Source organism: Nerophis lumbriciformis, linkage group LG28, assembly GCF_033978685.3.
Source record: "Nerophis lumbriciformis linkage group LG28, RoL_Nlum_v2.1, whole genome shotgun sequence".
NCBI classification, from domain to species: domain Eukaryota; kingdom Metazoa; phylum Chordata; class Actinopteri; order Syngnathiformes; family Syngnathidae; genus Nerophis; species Nerophis lumbriciformis.
The window spans coordinates 35115561-35136868 of record NC_084575.2 but is presented as its reverse complement, the minus strand read 5'-3'; the positions used below and the strand labels follow the sequence as shown (position 1 = coordinate 35136868).

General features: G+C 45.4%; 1 protein-coding gene across 1 annotated transcript in view; it reads right to left on the bottom strand.

Annotated features, from left to right (window-relative positions):
* The window catches only part of LOC133570803 (prolactin receptor-like), a 32512-nt gene extending 11772 nt beyond the window's left edge, over window positions 1–20740 (bottom strand). Inside the window, exons 1-4 of the mRNA XM_061923520.1 lie at window positions 20650–20740; window positions 12436–12574; window positions 12187–12356; window positions 6858–7036 (exon numbers count right to left, since the gene is read on the bottom strand). Coding sequence (XP_061779504.1) covers window positions 6858–7036; window positions 12187–12356; window positions 12436–12574; window positions 20650–20740 — 579 coding nt within the window. The remainder of the gene's footprint in view (window positions 1–6857; window positions 7037–12186; window positions 12357–12435; window positions 12575–20649) is intronic.
* Window positions 20741–21308: the final 568 nt, after the last annotated feature.

Below are 21308 nucleotides of genomic sequence, written 5' to 3'. Positions count from 1 at the left end.
GTGGAGGAGCAGCGGCTTTACTTTGAGCTCCCCCCGAATGACAGAGCTTCTCACCCTATCTCTAAGGGAGAGCCCCGCCACCCGGCGGAGGAAACTCATTTCGGCCGCTTCTACCCGTGATCTTGTCCTTTCGGTCATGACCCAAAGCTCATGACCATAGGTGAGGATGGGAACGTAGATCGACCAGTAAATCGAGAGCTTTGCCTTCTGGCTCAGCTCCTTCTTCACCACAACGGATCGATACAGCGTCCACATTACTGAAGACGCCACACCGATCCGCCTGTCGATCTCACGATCCACTCTTGCTTCACTCGTGAACAAGACTCCGAGGTACTTGAACTCCTCCACTTGGGGCAAGATCTCCTCCCCAACCCGGAGATGGCACTCCACCCTTTTTCGGGCAGGAACCATGGACTCGTTTTTGGAGGTGCTGATTCCCATCCCAGTCGCTTCACACTCGGCTGTGAACCGATCCAGTGAGAGCTGAAGATCCTGGCCAGATGAAGCCATCAGGACCACATCATCTGCAAAAAGCAGAGACCTAATCCTGCAGCCACTAAACCAGATCCCCTCAACGCCTTGACTGCGCCTAGAAATTCTGTCCATAAAAGTTATGAACAGAATGGGTGACAAAGGGCAGCCTTGGCGGAGTCCAACCCTCACTGGAAACGTGTCCGACTTACTGCCGGCAATGCGGACCAAGCTCTGGCACTGATCATACAGGGAGCGGACTGCCACAATCAGACAGTCCGGTACCCCATACTCTCTGAGCACTCCCCACAGGACTTCCCGAGGGACACGGTCGAATGCCTTCTCCAAGTCCACAAAGCACATGTAGACTGGTTGGGCAAACTCCCATGCACCCTCAAGGACCCTGCCGAGAGTATAGAGCTGGTCCACAGTTCCACGACCAGGACAAAAACCACACTGTTCCTCCTGAATCCGAGGTTGGACTATCCGGCGTAGCCTCCTCTCCAGTACACCTGAATAGACCTTACCGGGAAGGCTGAGGAGTGTGATCCCACGATAGTTAGAACACACCCTCCGGTTCCCCTTCTTAAAGAGAGAATTAATCAACGTTTATTTATATCACCCTTAATCACAAGTGCCTTCAAATATTCACACATATCCTGTTGTGTGCAGTAGAGGCCAAAAGTTTGGACACACCTTCTCCTCATTCAATGTGTTTTCTTTATGTTCATGACTATTTACATTGTAGATTGTCACATCAAAACTATGAATGAACACATGTGGAGTTATGTACTTAACAAAAAAAAGGTGTATTATATTCTAGTTTCTTCAAAATAGCCACCCTTTGCTCTGATTACTGCTTTGCACACTCTTGGCATTCTCTCCATGAGCTTCAACTCCCACTTTTGTTGATGTAATTTATTGTTTTATGTTGTTGACTCTGACTGTTTGTACTCTAAACAGCCAAATATTGTGTTGCAAATGTTGCACTGAGCCAACCAGGGCTACAATTAACGATTAATCGTTGGCTACCTTAACATTAGTCGAATAATCAGATGTGAACATACTTGCCAACCTTGAGACCTCCGATTTCGGGAGGTGGGGGTGTGGTCGGGGGTGGGGCGGGGGCGTGGTTAAGATATATATATATAAAAAATACTTGACTTTCAGTGAATTCTAGCTATATACATATATATCTTATTACATATATATATATATATATATATATATATATATATATATATATATATATATATATATATATATATATATATATATATATATATATATATATATATATATATATATATATATATATAATAAAATAAATACTTGAATTTCAGTGTTCATTTATTTACACGTACACACACATAACACTCATCTACTCATTTTTGAGTTAAGGGTTGAATTGTCCATCCTTGTTCTATTCTCTGTCATTATTTCAGAACACACACATTATACAAATATACATTATAAAATCAATAAGAAAACGGGAGCTCTAATTTGGGAGTCTGAATTAGGATCAGAAGTTCCTATATAAACATCGCGCACTCACGTCGCCTTTTTGTATTGATTACTGCAGCTGTGCACTGGATTCATTCACAAATACAAACTACAACTCACAAACACTTTAGAGTTAGGCTCCACCATCAGAATGTGTACTTAAACTTATAAAGATCACATGGATATTATTCAGTGAGTTGATTCACCAAAACTAACCTGTTATACAGAAGGAAAAAGAACACAGGACGTTTCAATTGTTCACAGACTGGTCGCTCTCATCAGAATGACAAGACACTTCCGGTCTGCAGGTGATAGCATTCAATTAGGAAGAAACGCCCTACTGCCCCCTACTGACCAATGTGAATACTGATAAATGTGTAATGACAGCTCCAAAAACGAATTCAAACCACAAAATAAAATAAATAAATCAACACAAAAATGTGACACATTATGGGTGGGTCACATATGCATGTACAGTAGATGGCAGTATTGTCCTGTTTAAAAGTGTCACAACATTGCTGTATACGGCAGACAAACTGCTTTACGGGGGACGAAAACTTGACTGCTGTTGTGTGTTGTTACCGCGCTGGGAGGACGTTAATGAAACTGCCTAACAATAAACCCACATAAGAAACCAAGAACTCGCCTTCGATCATTAGCTGTTTATATTGTGGGAAAGCGGACGTGTGAACAGGCTGTCAACACGTCACTCAGGTCCGCATGGAGCTGGAGGGGGCGTGGCCTCCAGCTCCGCCTGAATTTCGGGAGATTTTCGGGAGAAAATTTGTCCCGGGAGGTTTTCGGGAGAGGGGCTGAATTTCGGGAGTCTCCCGGAAAATCCGGGAGGGTTGGCAAGTATGGATGTGAATAACGTACACGTATTCAGTGGCTCTAATTAACCATGGGCTTTTAAATTCAGCTTGACTTATTATACAGTCGCAATCAAAAAGTGTACATTTAATTTTCCTGAGGGAACTCTCCTGAAGGAATCAATAAAGTACTATCTATCTACACTTGTAAAGAACATCATGTCATGGCTGTCTTGACTTTACAATCATTTCTTATTGTTTTTGTGATGTAGTGATTGGAGCACATACTTGTTGCTCACAAAAAACATTCATGAAGTTTGCTTCTTTTATGAATTTATTATGACTCTACTGAAAATGTGAGGGTCAAAAGTATACATACAGCAATGTTAATATTTGCTTACATGTCCCTTGGCAAGTTTACCTGCAATAAGGCGCTTTTGGTAGCCATCCACAAGCTTCTGCTTGACCACTTGACCACAAAATTGCTGCAGTTCAGCTAAATGTGTTGCTTTTCTGACATGGACTTGTTTCTTCAGCATTGTCCACACCTTTAAGTCAGGACTTTGGGAAGGCCATTCTAAAACCTTCATTCTAGCCATTCCTTTACCACTTTTGAGGTGTGTTTGGGGTCATTGTCCTGTTGGAACACCCAACTGCGCCCAAGACCCAACCTCCGGGCTGATGATTTTAGCTTGTCCTGAACAATTTGGAGGTAATCCTCCTTTTTTTCATTGTCCCATTTACTCTCTGTAAAAGAGCAGTTCCATTGGCAGCAAAACAGGCCCAGAGCATAATACTACCACCACCATGCTTGATGGTAGGTATGGTGTTCCTGGGATTAAAGGCCTCACCCTTTCCCCTCCAAACATATTGCTGGGTATTGTGGCCAAACAGCTCCATTTTTGTCTCATCTGACATCACATGGACAAAGATAAGACCTTCTGGAGGAAAGTTCTGTGGTCAGAAACTCAAGACAGCCATGACATTACAGGTAAAAGCCAGTAAATTAGAATATTTTGAAAAACTTGATTTATTTCAGTAATTGCATTCAAAAGGTGTAACTTGTACATTATATTTATTCATTGCACACAGACTGATGCATTCAAATGTTTATTTCATTTAATTTTGATGATTTGAAGTGGCAACAAATGAAAATCCAAAATTCCGTGTGTCACAAAATTAGAATATTACTTAAGGCTAATACAAAAAAGGGATTTTTAGAAATGTTGGCCAACTGAAAAGTATGAAAATGAAAAATATGAGCATGTACAATACTCAATACTTGGTTGGAGCTCCTTTTGCCTCAATTACTGCGTTAATGCGGCGTGGCATGGAGTCGATGAGTTTCTGGCACTGCTCAGGTGTTATGAGAGCCCAGGTTGCTCTGATAGTGGCCTTCAACTCTTCTGCGTTTTTGGGTCTGGCATTCTGCATCTTCCTTTTCACAATACCCCACAGATTTTCTACGGGGCTAAGGTCAGGGGAGTTGGCGGGCCAATTTAGAACAGAAATACCATGGTCCGTAAACCAGGCACGGGTAGATTTTGCGCTGTGTGCAGGCGCCAAGTCCTGTTGGAACTTGAAATCTCCATCTCCATAGAGCAGGTCAGCAGCAGGAAGCATGAAGTGCTCTAAAACTTGCTGGTGGACGGCTGCGTTGACCCTGGATCTCAGGAAACAGAGTGGACCGACACCAGCAGATGACATGGCACCCCAAACCATCACCCAACCATGCAAATTTTGCATTTCCTTTGGAAATCGAGGTCCCAGAGTCTGGAGGAAGACAGGAGAGGCACAGGATCCACGTTGCCTGAAGTCTAGTGTAAAGTTTCCACCATCAGTGATGGTTTGGGGTGCCATGTCATCTGCTGGTGTCGGTCCACTCTGTTCCCTGAGATCCAGGGTCAACGCAGCCGTCTACCAGCAAGTTTTAGAGCACTTCATGCTTCCTGCTGCTGACCTGCTCTATGGAGATGGAGATTTCAAGTTCCAACAGGACTTGGCGCCTGCACACAGCGCAAAATCTACCCGTGCCTGGTTTACGGACCATGGTATTTCTGTTCTAAATTGGCCCGCCAACTCCCCTGACCTTAGCCCCATAGAAAATCTGTGGGGTATTGTGAAAAGGAAGATGCAGAATGCCAGACCCAAAAACGCAGAAGAGTTGAAGGCCTCTATCAGAGCAACCTGGGCTTTCATAACACCTGAGCAGTGCCAGAAACTCATCGACTCCATGCCACGCCGCATTAACGCAGTAATTGAGGCAAAAGGAGCTCCAACCAAGTATTGAGTATTGTACATGCTCATATTTTTCATTTTCATACTTTTCAGTTGGCCAACATTTCTAAAAATCCCTTTTTGTATTAGCCTTAAGTAATATTCTAATTTTGTGACACACGGAATTTTGGATTTACATTTGTTGCCACTTCAAATCATCAAAATTAAATGAAATAAACATTTGAATGCATCAGTCTGTGTGCAATGAATAAATATAATGTACAAGTTACACCTTTTGAATGCAATTACTGAAATAAATCAAGTTTTTCAAAATATTCTAATTTACTGGCTTTTACCTGTATGTCCTTTACAAGTGTATGTCAACTTTTGATCACTGACTGTAGCATTAAAGAAAACAACAATGACTACTTCATTTAGAAACGTTTATTCATACTGTGACTGTGCTGCTCATTCAGCTGCTAGAGGAAAAATAACTGATAATCGGTTCCCCATTGTAAAGCAGGGACATGTTGTTATTTAAACAAAGGGCCGTCAAAATAGCAATAATAAAAACAAGCAACAAAACATCAACAAAGCTATCTCGCTTCCTCAAAAAGAAAAGTGCATTTTCTTTTGTGCATCTCTTCGGGAGGAGAGTCAGAGACAGCATCCTTCACACGCCTGCACATTGCATCACAGATGCACGGCCATACATAGCAAGGCCCGTTACACTTTGCTAAAGAGAAAAGCTGTGAATCAGGGGCTCCTGGTATATGTCCTGGTATTTGTTGGCCCTTGGCTTCGTCTAATGATGAATTAATAAGTAATGGGGTCAGGGCCGGCCCGTGGCATAGGCCGTATAGGCAAATGCTAAGGGCGCCGTCCATCAGGGGGCGCCACGCCAGTGCCACAAATGTTGGAGAAAAAAAAAAAAAAAAAAGTTGGTACTATTATTTCTAAATACAAAAAATAATCCCACGTTAATTAAAATGCAAAGTAAAGCCTATTTAATAGAAATATTATTTGTTACAACATTACGCCCCCCCCCCCCCCCCCCCCGCACGGTACGCCCCCTCCCTTCCCGTATCATGACTCTTTTTGGACGTCACCACATCAAAAAATCAACACAAGATGTCAAAACGGCCAAAACTGTCAGGTGCCCAGGGAAGAAAAAAGAGAAAAGAAGAGGAGGAGAAACGAGAAAAGACAGAGGTAGCAGGTAGGTAACGTTAGCCTACATGAAATTATTTGTCTGTTACAGAATGTGATAGTAGCTGGCTTTTTAGCATTACGGCAATTGCTAATCAATAAATAGCTAGTTCTGTTTTAACGTCGGGGGCTAAATTGTTATGGAAAATAATAATGTAACGTTAGGTAATTACAGTACTCCCACCTTACATTCCTCAGGGACATTTGTATTAGATCTTTTAAGCAGGTGTTTTTTGTTTACATTGTTATTGCCTTCTGGTTAGCTAATGTTTGCCCTGCAGGTAATAGTCACTTTTCCACCCCTTTATATATTAGGTATAGTTGTAAGTAAAAAAAAAAAGGTCAAAGAGCTATTCAGTTTCTTGTGAGTATATACACTTCACCGCCACCTAAAATCTTGCCTAGGGCGCCAGATTGGTTAGGGCCGGGCCTGAATGGGGTACACTCATTTTCTGAAAGCTACAGTATGTCTATTTTTTGAGAATAGTCTGCCAGAAGTTTGCAGTTTTTGTTTCATTTTAAAAACCATTAAACTGTTTATGTGAGAGCTAAGAAGTTTAAAAAAAAGAAACCGAACCGCGACCTTAAAAGCATAGCTTTGCACCGTACCATCACACCCTTACTTTTCTGCGTGCTCATATCCCATACCTTCCACTTGTCAGGCTCGCTAACCAGTCTGTACTGCAGCTCGTACACCAGTGTAATCCAACCGTACTTCAGGTCGGAGGGCACCGGATAAGCCCAGGAGAGCAGAAGGTCATGACCCATCTCGTCCCCGCCGGCGTCCATCAGGTCGTACGTTAGGTTAACCGGTGCTTCGGTCTGAACTATGAGAGAGGCAATGGAGAAAAACATGGGATCTTTGAGTGGACGCTAGAGATGCGCGGTTTGCGGACACAACCGCGGAGCCCGCGGATTATCCGCGGGTCGGGCGGTTGAAATTTAAAAAAATTTGATTTTAAATAGATTCAGGCGGGTGGCAGTTAAACCAATTCGGAAATATATACAGGTAAAAGCCAGTAAATTAGAATATTTTGAAAAACTTGATTTATTTCAGTAATTGCATTCAAAAGGTGTAACTTGTACATTATATTTATTCATTGCACACAGACTGATGCATTCAAATGTTTATTTCATTTCATTTTGATGATTTGAAGTGGCAACAAATGAAAATCCAAAATTCCGTGTGTCACAAAATTAGAATATTACTTAAGGCTAATACAAAAAAGGGATTTTTAGAAATGTTGGCCAACTGAAAAGTATGAAAATGAAAAATATGAGCATGTACAATACTCAATACTTAGTTGGAGCTCCTTTTGCCTCAATTACTGCGTTAATGCGGCGTGGCATGGAGTCGATGAGTTTCTGGCACTGCTCAGGTGTTATGAGAGCCCAGGTTGCTCTGATAGTGGCCTTCAACTCTTCTGCGTTTTTGGGTCTGGCATTCTGCATCTTCCTTTTCACAATACCCCACAGATTTTCTATGGGGCTAAGGTCAGGGGAGTTGGCGGGCCAATTTAGAACAGAAATACCATGGTCCGTAAACCAGGCACGGGTAGATTTTGCGCTGTGTGCAGGCGCCAAGTCCTGTTGGAACTTGAAATCTCCATCTCCATAGAGCAGGTCAGCAGCAGGAAGCATGAAGTACTCTAAAACTTGCTGGTAGACGGCTGCGTTGACCCTGGATCTCAGGAAACAGAGTGGACCGACACCAGCAGATGACATGGCACCCCAAACCATCACTGATGGTGGAAACTTTACACTAGACTTCAGGCAACGTGGATCCTGTGCCTCTCCTGTCTTCCTCCAGACTCTGGGACCTCGATTTCCAAAGGAAATGCAACATTTGCATGGTTGGGTGATGGTTTGGGGTGCCATGTCATCTGCTGGTGTCGGTCCACTCTGTTTCCTGAGATCCAGGGTCAACGCAGCCGTCTACCAGCAAGTTTTAGAGCACTTCATGCTTCCTGCTGCTGAGATTTCAAGTTCCAACAGGACTTGGCGCAAAATCTACCCGTGCCTGGTTTACGGACCATGGTATTTCTGTTCTAAATTGGCCCGCCAACTCCCCTGACCTTAGCCCCATAGAAAATCTGTGGGGTATTGTGAAAAGGAAGATGCAGAATGCCAGACCCAAAAACGCAGAAGAGTTGAAGGCCACTATCAGAGCAACCTGGGCTCTCATAACACCTGAGCAGTGCCAGAAACTCATCGACTCCATGCCACGCCGCATTAACGCAGTAATTGAGGCAAAAGGAGCTCCAACCAAGTATTGAGTATTGTACATGCTCATATTTTTCATTTTCATACTTTTCAGTTGGCCAACATTTCTAAAAATCCCTTTTTTGTATTAGCCTTAAGTAATATTCTAATTTTGTGACACACGGAATTTTTGATTTTCATTTGTTGCCACTTCAAATCATCAAAATTAAATGAAATAAACATTTGAATGCATCAGTCTGTGTGCAATGAATAAATATAATGTACAAGTTACACCTTTTGAATGCAATTACTGAAATAAATCAAGTTTTTGAAAATATTCTAATTTACTGGCTTTTTTACCTGTATATATAGTTAAATGTTGTTACCCACATACGAAAAACGAGCAGGCACCTGCAGCATATGCCACAACAGAAGAAGAAAAAAAAAAGAGATGGCAACGCCGGCAGCAAACGTTGTACGCGACAAACTAAAAAAGGGAATACTAAAGACCAGGGGAAAAAAAGGCCAGAAAAGTTCAGCGTGGACTCGTTTTTATGAGGTTGTAAATAGAGGATGATAGTAATGCTGGCTACGTGATTTGCAAGAGCTGCGACGCTGTTTATGTCTACGACAGTCACAAAACCGGGACATCTAACATGGTGCATCACATTTGTGCAAAACCCCGAACCTCCACAAACACCCTGAGCATGAGCAGTTTCGTCCGCCGTGATCCCAGAAGAGTGCCACAGGATGTTAAAACAAGGCTTACAGATGCATGTGTGAACGCAGCTGCCTGCAGCAGTTTGAGTGGCGCGAGCGCGCTTGGAGGTGCGCTCAGCGCGGCTCCCAGATGATTGCGCACTGGTGTGCGTCTGGGCCGTGACAGCGTGGCACGCATTGAATGTCTCTGCTGCATTGGATCAGTCTCCTTTCTTCAACAGGCAAAAGCTTTATAACCTCACTAATGCCTTGCATCGTCTATATTAGATATATAACAACAGGCGGGTGGCGGATGGCGGGCGGGTGCGGTTTTGATTAAATGTTAGTTCGGGTGGATGGCGGATGGTTGACGACTTTTGTGATGCGGTTGCGGATGAAATAATTGCCTATCCGCGCATGTCTAGTGGACGCACATCTGCTGTGGTGAGGTCAGAGGGCAGCGCTTCCTAAGATACCGAAACAGAATCCCAGCCAAGGCAAAAACTCAGCTGTGGGTTCGATAAGAGTGACACGCCGCTCATCTCTGTTAATAAATAACATTTCTTCCAGTCAGGGAAAAAGGAAGGGAGGATGTTAAACTGATTTATTGCCGAGCTGGTGGACTTTTTCATGTTGGAATCATGGAGGACAAAGGTTCTGTTGAAGAAATCCGTAACAAATGGCAACTCCTCAAAAAAAGACACAGTGTGTATTGGGGTGTAAGATATTGTGTATCAAACAAAGATGAGGGACATCACCAACTCCATTGCCAACAGTGATGAGGTTCATTGTTATACCACTCTCTGCCATGAGTCTTTCTGAGCCTTTCTCACTGGCACTCACTGCCCCTTCCCTCTCCCTTATCTCTCCTGCTTGCTTCTTTGTCTTGTCTTAACTTTCTTCTTGCCTCTTTTTGCACCATCCATCCATCCATCCATCTTCTTCCGCTTATCCGAGGTCAGGTCGCGGGGGCAGCAGCCTAAGCAGGGAAGCCCAGACTTCCCTCTCCCCAGCCACTTCGTCCAGCTCTTCCTGTGGGACCCCGAGGCGTTCCCAGGCCAGCCGGGAGACATAGTCTTCCCAACGTGTCCTGGGTCTTCCCCGCGGCCTCCTACCGGTCGGACGTGCCCTAAACACCTCCCTAGGGAGGCGTTCGGGTGGCATCCTGACCAGATGCCCGAACCACCTCATCTGGCTCCTCTCGATGTGGAGGAGCAGCGGCTTTACTTTGAGCTCCCCCCGGATGGCAGAGCTTCTCACCCTATCTCTAAGGGAGAGCCCCGCCACCCGGCGGAGGAAACTCATTTCGGCCGCTTGTACCCGTGATCTTGTCCTTTCGGTCATAACCCAAAGCTCATGACCATAGGTGAGGATGGGAACGAAGGTCGACCGGTAAATTGAGAGCTTTGCCTTCCGGCTCAGCTCCTTCTTCACCACAACGGATCGATACAGCGTCCGCATTACTGAAGACGCCGCATCAATCCGCCTGTCGATCTCACGATCCACTCTTCCCCCACTCGTGAACAAGACTCCGAGGTACTTGAACTCCTCCACTTGGGGCAAGATCTCCTCCCCAACCCGGAGATGGCACTCCACCCTTTTCCGGGCGAGAACCATGGACTCGGACTTGGAGGTGCTGATTCTCATCCCAGTCGCTTCACACTCGGCTGCGAACCGATCCAGTGAGAGCTGAAGATCCTGGCCAGATGAAGCCATCAGGACCACATCATCTGCAAAAAGCAGAGACCTAATCCTGCAGCCACCAAACCAGATCCCCTCAACGCCTTGACTGCGCCTAGAAATTCTGTCCATAAAAGTTATGAACAGAATCGGTGACAAAGGGCAGCGGAGTCCAACCCTCACTGGAAACGTGTCCGACTTACTGCCGGCAATGCGGACCAAGCTCTGGCACTGAGCATACCGGGAGCGGACTGCCACAATCAGGCAGTCCGATACCCCATACTCTCTGAGCACTCCCCACAGGACTTCCCGAGGGACACGGTCGAATGCCTTCTCCAAGTCCACAAAACACATGTAGACTGGTTGGGCAAACTCCCATGCACCCTCAAGGACCCTGCCGAGAGTATAGAGCTGGTCCACAGTTCCACGACCAGGACGAAAACCACACTGTTCCTCCTGAATCCGAGGTTCGACTATCCGGCGTAGCCTCCTCTCCAGTACACCTGAATAGACCTTACCGGGAAGGCTGAGGAGTGTGATCCCACGATAGTTAGAGCACACCCTCCGGTTCCCCTTCTTAAAGAGAGGAACCACCACCCCGGTCTGCCAATCCAGAGGTACCGCCCCCTCTTTTTGCACTGCTCTCCAAATCTAAACATTGGAACTATTTAACTGGCCTCAACCAAATTGACAAGACCTTGGGTTTGGAGGAACCTGCTTGTCATGACAGAGCGGTTGTTGCTAGACACACCACGGACTTTTGGGAAAAGAAGGAGTGCCTACCCTTCCAGTGGAGGACGTGAAGATATCTACCTATTCGGAATTATGATAACAGGACATCTGCTGATTGGAGTAAGCGTTGCTCTGGTTTGTCCACAAATTGGAAGTTGCTGGCAGTCTTCAAAGTAGCCCAAAGCTGCCTCAAATGATCGGAGGATGCGGGAAGAACTGTGGACACTTTGTGATTTGGATCACATCGGACTGTCTGCCCTGCAGGATGAATTTGAGGACCAGTCATAGACAATTTAGAATGAATTTTATTCTCACTCGCATACAAAACATTCTAACTTGGATTGTTTCCCTGGCTTGGAGACTCTCCAGAAGGACACAACAAACTCCCTTCTTGTCTCTCATGGACACACACCTGTTGTTGTTGACTTTGGACTGACTATCGGCTGCACGACAACAAGGCCGCGGAACAAAGACACACTGCAGGCTTACACACACACATGCATCCACAATTTTTTTTTTCCCGTCATGTAACGTGTCGGGCATATCCGGCCGGAGCCTATCCCAGTTGCACTTCGGCGGAAGCGTACGGAACAAACGAAGCACAATCGTGGTTGCAGGATCCCGACTAAATTGAGGTCAGAGAGACAAACGTAATTGCACTTACCAATCTCAGCCACGTCCAAGCAGTGCTCCTGCGACGTGAAATTTCGGTGGGCCGTTACCGCAGTGACGTTCATGCAGTAGTAGTTCCATATGGACGTGTGGCTGCTGTCAAAATGGCAGCTGTCGGCACCTGCGCTCACGTAGTCCGGACACTCTCGTTTGGTCCCTTTGCTGCATGGACCAAAATGTACTCCATTAACCCCGCTACTCTCAGCATGATTAAACACCTGCAAAATATTTGTGTTCATACTCTTTGGAATAGGTGAGCACGTAGGTGACCTCCTCGCCATCCGTCAGGTTGGCCAGTGGATGCCACCAGCAGGTGAACACTTCCATGTTGGGTGAGCGGCAGTAGTAGATGTGAGGCCTGGTTGTCACGGCAACCTCGCCTGCAAGGAAGTGGTGAGGTGAGTGCCAACGTACGTACAGAACGCATGAGCTCAGGCTCTTGTCCGCTCAAACTGGAGGTTAGCCCATACTTGCCAACCTTGAGACCTCCAAATTCGGGAGATTGGGCGGGGGGTGTTGAGGTGGGCGGGGGCAGGGTGGGGGTTAAGGGGGAGGAGTATACTTATAGCTAGAATTCACTGATATACAAATTGTCGGAGGCAGATATTTACATATATCCGAATTTTAGTGTTACCGTATTTTCCGCACTATAAGGCGCACCTAAAAACCACAAATTTTCTCAAAAGCTGACAGTGCGCCTTATAACCCGGTGCGCTTTATTACGATTCATTTTCATAAAGTTTCGATCTCGCAACTTCGGTAAACAGCCGCCATCTTTTTTCCCGGTAGAACAGGAAGCGCTTCTTCTTCTACGCAAGCAACCGCCAAGGAAAGCACCCGCCCCCATAGAACAGGAAGCGCTTCTTCTTCTACTGTAAGCAACCACCCGCCCCCGGAAGAAGAAGAAAAAACGCGCGGATATCACCGTACGTTTCATTTCCTGTTTACATCTGTAAAGACCACAAAATGGCTCCTACTAAGCGACAAGGATCCGGTTCATAAAAAGACGCAATCTCTCCATCCGCACACGGATTACTACCGTATTTCACAGCAACTGATATTCCTGTGAACCGCACTGTGGAACGGGAGCACGTACGGTGAATATTCGCACCACAGGGAATGAGAAGTCATCCTTCACTGTGGTTCTAGCTTGCCATGCTAACTTCCACCCATGGTGATATTCAAAAGGAAGACCTTGCCAAAAGAGACCTTTCCAGCCGGCGTCATCATAAAAGCTAACTCGAAGGGATGGATGGATGAAGAAAAGATGAGCGAGTGGTTAAGGGAAGTTTACGCGAAGAGGCCGGGTGGCTTTTTTCACACAGCTCCGAAGGCGAACACACCTTCACTAAGACGGGCAGACAGCGCCGGACGACATACGCCAACATTTGCCAGTGGATCGTAAATGCCTGGGCAGATATTTCGGTCACAACTGTGGTCCGAGCTTTCCGGAAGGCAGGATTCACAGAACTACTGGACAACAACAGCGACACTGACTCCGATGACTTCGACGAGACGGAACCGGCCATTTTGGATCCCACGCTTGCGCAACTTTTCAATTCGGACACCGAAGACGAAGAATTCGAAGGATTTACGAATGAAGAATAACGTCAGAAGGTGAGCGCTATGTTTATTTTGTGTGTTGTGACATTAACGTTCGAGCAACATTATGTTGCTATTGCTCTACACCATTTTGAATTTTACTATGTTTGTGATTGCACATTTGCGTACATTTTGGGACAGAGTTGTTAGAACGCTGGTTTTCAATATATTATTAAAGTTTGACTGAACTATCTGACTGTTTTTTTGACATTCCCTTTAGCGCAGCGTAGGCGCGGCTTATAATCCGGGGCGGCTTATTGGTGGACAAAGTTATGAAATATGTAATTCATTGAAGGTGCGGCTAATAATCCGGTGCGCCTTATAGTGCGGAAAATACGGTACTTATTTTCTTTCATAGTCATATTTGAAAACAGCTCGTGTTTTCCATTACAATGTCTTTAGTATACTCTAGCAAGTAAACTGTGTGTGTTAACCTTGAGTTCTTTGGAATGTATTATGGCTAGGGAGACGTTGTGCTTGTATTATGGCTAGGGAGGGGGAAGAAAAGAGGGGTTTTTGGCGTTGGGAAGACAGACCATTTTGGGAGGCGCAATAGAATGTTCTAGGGTTAGACTGGTCTCAAAATGTATATTGGCAAAGCTTTGAAAATATACAACAAAATATCTATTCTGTCTCTGGTGGTTTTTCAGCTCAGCTTTAAGTGTCGTAAAGAGCTTGGGAGCGAATTGTGACTTGAATTCCCTGGGAGGAACAACTGGTCCAAAACGCAACAATATAAATAGAATAAATACTTGAATTTCAGTGTTCATTTATTTACACATATACACATACATAACACTCCTCTCGACTCATTGTTGTATTTGAAAGTGCAATGCTTTGCAGCCAGTAGCACAGCCTTTGAAGGAGCATTGGTATGGGCAGTGTAATATTCTGGTTTGGAGTCAATAACCAGGCGAGGTGACGAAGTTACGTTTCTTTACTTCATGCTTCAGAACCGACTCCCACACTTGCCGTCAGGGTGCAATACAATGTAAACCGTTGGCCAACCAAAAAGTAACCACAGAACACTAGTTTTCTGTGGTTACTTTTTGGTTGGCCAACCAAAAAGTAACCACAGAACACTAGTCACATCCGCTTGGCCAACCAAAAAGTAACCCCAGAACACTAGTTTTCTGTGGTTACTTTTTTGTCTGGTTAGTGCCTTCACCCTTGGAATGTGAAGACAACCCCCATGTCTCTCTCTCCTTATCAGTGTTGCGAGGGGGACATGGGGGCTTTCTTTGTGTGCAAGAAGTTGGCTTTTCCGTTTCAATGTCAGATCAACTAGAGTAGCCAATATGAATGTATTGGTTAAGATGATCTCCTAAAGCTTTAGTAAAACTTGAAAATATTCCAATTCTGTCTTGATGATCCTTCTTACTCAGCATATATGTCATCGAAAGAACTTGGGATTGACCAGTAATTTAGATTCCCTGGGAGGAAGAGCTGGCCGACGCAACAATCACCAAAAATGATCAATTCATTATATTTCTCAAACTAATTGATAGTTGACAGTATACACCTGGTAGAGTCAGCTGGACGGTCTGTATATAGTGGCAATATTTCATATTTAATTTTCAGAACAGAACAGAACAGAACACTAGTTTTCTGTGGTTACTTTTTGGTTGGCCAAGCGGACGTGACGACAGGCTGTCCTCAATCAGGTCCGCACAGACCTGGAGGGGGCGTGTCTTAAGTCCGGCTGGAAATCAGGAGAAATTCGGGAGAATGGTTGTCCCGGGAGATTTTCAGGAGAGGCACTGAATTTCAGGAGTCTCCCGGAAAATTCGGGAGGGTTGGCAAGTATGGGTTAGCCATTGAAAACACAGGTTAGCTTACACTTGCTGCATAACGACTTGAACTCACGCAACAATTAAAAAGGCGGTCGTCACGCCTCGTCAAACGCACATGCTCTGACAAACGCCCCATGACTGAAATTTCGAGCAGAGGAGCAAAATTGATTAGCATCTGCGGGTGGTCAGAACATTGCAGCCAATAAAGGTAAATAGCCATCAGAGAGTCAAGCAGGCAGAACAGACACATGGCGTTTGAGGAAAACCTTGTATTACTAGCCTCTTTGCTTTCCCTTTTCATAACAAAAACAAAAAAACATCCATGTGAGGATGACGAACATCAATGAGGGAGCAAGACAAAGCATGCACAGATTCAAGGAAAAGGTCTCCATCAGTTCATGTTTACCGTGGGACAAATCTTATTTAGGTCGACTGTCTTTTGAACTTCCACGCCAAGTTAAATCGTATTGTTGTTTGTTCTCGTTTTAACGTACAGTAGTCATGCATGTTGAGCTTCATAGTTACTGGGGAAAATACTCAGTGGAACCCGTCTAAGTCAAAGATCTGTCGGGCTTGTCACTGACAGTTTGGTTACATTTTAGTTAGTTTTAGTTCCTGTCAGCGCTCTTATTTTTGTTCAGTTTCCTGCTTGTCTACCTGAGCGCTCTTTCCCCTCAGCTGCGGCTGATTGGCACCTGGCCACACCTGGTGTCAATCAGCCGGCTGCTATTTAGACCTGCCTTGCCCTCCAGTCAGTTCTGGATTTTTGTAAGCTGTATGCTGTGGACTGTTTGCTGTATCTTGTATGCTGAGAGCAGTTTGCAGCTGGCTGTCTTCTAGTTCCTCGTTTCCTGTTTGCCGGTTCCTGTTCCCTGTTTCCAGTTTGCCTGTTCCTGGTTCCTGGTTTGTGTTTTTCCTGACTTTTGGACATTAAATCATGTTTTCCTGCACCAAGCCTGCCATCTCTGCATCTTGGGGTTCGTCACGTGGACCCCCGACTTAAACAAGTTGAAAAACTTATTCGGGTGTTACTATTTAGTGGTCAATTGTACGGAATATGTACTTTACTGTGCAATCTACTAATAAAAGTTTCAATCAATCAAACCACCTTTACCTGACAAGATCCCTCGGATTGGCTGACTCGTGTCAACGTAAACGGTTGTATATTCTACCAGTCTCTCTTTGTCTTCAGATTGTCTGGTTAGTGTCTTCACCCTTGGAATGTGAAGACAACCCCCATGTCTCTCTCTCCTTATCAGTGTTGCGAGGGGGACATGGGGGCTTTCTTTGTGTGCAAGAAGTTGGCTTTTCCGTTTCAATGTCAGATCAACTAGAGTAGCCGATATGAATGTATTGGTTAAGATGATCTCCTAAAGCTTTAGTAAAACTTGAAAATATTCCAATTCTGTCTTGATGGTCCTTCTTACTCAGCATATATGTCATTGAAAGAACTTGGGATTGACCAGTAATTTAGATTCCCTGGGAGGAAGAGCTGGCCGACGCAACAATCACCAAAAATGATCAATTCATTATATTTCTAATTGATAGTTGACAGTATACACCTGGTAGAGTCAGCTGGATGGTCTCTTTATTGTGGCAATATTTAATATTTAATTTTCTTGAAAATTGATTCAACCGGTACTACACAGCATTCAAGATTAACTGGTTTGACTTCTGGAATGATGCATTTTGAGTTTAGATGAGAAGCTCCATAAATTGCCACACGGATAATCACCAGAACCCCTTCAATCCAGCACATCACCCCTGTTCTGCAGCAACTCCACTGGACTAAAACTAAAACATACCGGTGTAGTGAGTTTACATTATTCATCCAAGGAACTTTCAGTTATTAGAGACGGACATTTTTTCCCACGGGACACATTTCGGGCGTTGAGCCACGGATGAGGAGATGCTGCTACGTTATTGATTGAAGTAAAGTCCGACTCCATGATTCTCGCCCGGAAAAGGGTGGAGTGCCATCTCCGGGTTGGAGAGGAGACCCTGCCCCAAGTGGAGGAGTTCAAGTACGTCGGAGTCTTGTTCACGAGTGAGGGAAGAGTGGATCGTGAGGTCGACATGCGGATCGGTGCGGCGTCTTCAGTAATGCGGACGCTGTATCGATCCGTTGTGGTGAAGAAGGAGCTGAGCCGGAAGGCAAAGCTCTCAATATACCGGTCGATCTACGTTCCCATCCTCACCTATGGTCATGAACTTTGGGTTATGACCGAAAGGACAAGATCACGGGTACACGCGGCCCAAATGAGTTTCCTCTGCCGGGTGGCGAGGCTCTCCCTTAGAGATAGGGTGAGAAGCTCTGCCATCCGGGGGGAGCTCAAAGTAAAGCCGCTGCTCCTCCACATGGAGAGGAGCCAGATGAGGTGGTTCGGGCATCTGGTCAGGATGCCACCCGTAGGCCTCCCTAGGGAGGTGTTTCGGGCACGTCCGACCGGTAAGAGGCCACGGGGAAGACCCAGGACACGTTGGGAAGACTATGTCTCCCGGCTGCCCTGGGAACGCCTTGGGATCTCTCTGGAAGAGCTGGACGAAGTGGCTGGGAAGAGGAAAGTCTGGGCTTCCGTGCTTAGGCTGCTGCCCCCGCGACCCGACGTCGGATAAGCGGTAGAAGATCCAATCCAATCCACTTTATTTATATAGCACATTTAAACAAGATGGATGGTAAAGTCTGAATGTCATTAAAAGAGTTAGCTCCATCTTTTCACACTTCTTCCACTCCCGTCCTTGCACGCTACACCGCCACAACAAAGATGACGGGGAGAAGACGCTGTCCAAGTGGAGGCACGTAAATAAGACCCGCCCACAAAACAGTGCATCCTGAAGTGAGTTGAAGATGATGTGTAAAACATCATCTATGCAACATTTTGAGCAAAAAACCACCATTACATGTTATGTAGACCACAAGGAAGTGGTCTCTACGGAGACAGCCCTCGCAAAAATGACTAATGATCTACTGCTAACGATGGATTCTGATGCGTCATCTATGTTGCTGCTTCTTGATCTTAGCGCTGCTTTCGATACCGTCGATCATAATATTTTATTAGAGCGTATCAAAACACGTATTGGTATGTCAGACTTAGCTTTGTCGTGGTTTAACTCTTATCTTAGTGACAGGATGCAATGCGTCTCCCATAATAATGTGACCTCGGACTATGTTAAGGTAACGTGCGGAGTTCCTCAGGGTTCGGTTCTTGGCCCTGCACTTTTTAGTATTTACATTCTGCCGCTAGGCAACATCATACGCAAATACGGTGTTAGCTTTCATTGTTATGCTGATGACAGCCAACTCTACATGCCCCTAAAGCTGACCAACACGCCGGATTGTAGTCAGCTGGAGGTGTGTCTTAATGAAATTAAACAATGGATGTCCGCTAACTTCTTGCAACTCAACGCCAAGAAAACGGAAATGCTGATTATCGGTCCTGCTAAACACCGACATTTATTTAATAATACCACCTTAACATTTGACAACCAAACAATTACACAAGGCGAATCAGTAAAGAATCTGGGTATTATCTTCCACCCAACTCTCTCCTTTGAGTCACACATTAAGAGTGTTACTAAAACGGCCTTCTTTCATCTCCGTAATATCGCTAAAATTCGTTCCATTTTATCCACTAGCGACGCTGAGATCATTATTCATGCGTTCGTTACGTCTCGTCTCGACTACTGTAACGTATTATTTTGGGGTCTCCCTATGTCTAGCATTAAAAGACTACAATTGGTACAAAATGCGGCTGCTAGACTTTTGACAAGAACAAGAAAGTTTGATCATATTACGCCTATACTGTATATACACCTTTATATACATATATACATATATATATACCTATACTGGCTCAACTGCACTGGCTTCCTGTGCACTTAAGATGTGACTTTAAGGTTTTACTACGTACGTATAAAATACTACACGGTCTAGCTCCGTCCTATCTTGCCGATTGCATTGTACCATATGTCCCGGCAAGAAATCTGCGTTCAAAGAACTCCGGCTGATTAGTGATTCCCAGAGCCCAAAAAAAGTCTGCGGGCTGTAGAGCGTTTTCTATTGGGGCTCCAGTACTATGGAATGCCCTCCCGGTAACAATTAGAGATGCTACCTCAGTAGAAGCATTTAAGTCCCATCTTAAAACTCATTTGTATACTCTAGCCTTTAAATAGCCCCCCTGTTAGACCAGTTGATCTGCCGTTTCTTTTCTTTTCTCCTCTGCTCCCCTATTCCTTGTGGAGGGGGGGGGTGGCACAGGTCCGGTGGCCATGGATGAAGTGCTGGCTGTCCAGAGTCGGGACCCGGGGTGGACCGCTCGCCTGTGCATCGGCTGGGAACATCTCTGCGCTGCTGACCCGTCTCCGCTCGGGATGGTGTCCTGCTGGCCCCACTATGGACTGGACTCTTACTATTATGTTGGATCCACTATGGACTGGACTCTCACAATATTATGTCAGACCCACTCGACATCCATTGCTTTCGGTCTCCCCTAGAGGGGGGGGGGGTTACCCACATATGCGGTCCTCTCCAAGGTTTCTCATAGTCATTCACATCGACGTCCCACTGGGGTGAGTTTTTCCTTGCCCTTATGTGGGCTTTATACCGAGGATGTCATTGTGGCTTGTGCAGCCCTTTGAGACACTTGTGATTTAGGGCTATATAAATAAACATTGATTGATTGATTGATTTTACATCTATAATCCGGTGCACCTTTTGTATGAAAGTAGACCTGAATAGACCCACTCATCGGCAGTATGCTTTATAATCTGATGCGCCCTATGGTCCGGAAAATACGGTATATACTTTTGACTACCACAAACAAAACAACTTCTGATATCCTCCCGTGAGACAGCTTTTCTACAGAAAATCAAATAAAAATTATTGACAGGTTTTAATCTGGTCACACCCACACCCGTGTCTTCCCATTTCACTTCATAGAGTGCATACCCACGCTTTGGAAGTACATTGGCAGCATCTTTCTACGTGTTGTCGTCCGTTGACCAGGAAGAAGCAGAGTGACTTGCTAACAGTGTCGGCTCGAGGACATCCGAGGACTCACCCGCTGCTTGCCGGTCTCCGGACTGGTAGGGAAGCTGGATTGTGTTGCAGCCCACTGAGGCGGGAAGAAGGCAGAGCAGCAGCCACAGCATCCCACCGCTGTCGCACAATCTCACAATCTGCCAGCACAAAACAACATCAAGTGCTGGCATCTCAGTGGGAAAGTCCAGCAACAGCAACATGTGAGCGTCCTCCCGTCACAAGACACATCACAAGGATGCACACACCCTCCTTCTTTCTTTGCAGTGGTTAGCTGCCAACATCACATCCGTGTGACAGAATCATAAGTAGCCCTCAACCCTCTCAGTCCATGGAGACATCATTGCAAATCATTCATTCATGAATCCATTTAAATGGACTTCTGCTGTTAACGTCTTAAATTGCAGTAAAACTTTAAGCATGAAAAGAAACATTCTAAGATATCACTTCCAGCTCTGGTTTGGATTTAGCTATTGAAGTGATCGCTCACCATTGATAATGAAGACTGGTGTGGAGAGCCTGCGGGGTCATGGGCTGTGGGAGGGCGGCCGGTCTCCTGGCCGTAGTTCTTGGTTGGCTCCTGCGTGGACTGGGGGGCCACTGGGGGGAGGTGTCCGGGCCCTCTGCTACTCCTATAACACACACACACACACACACACACACACACACACACACACACAC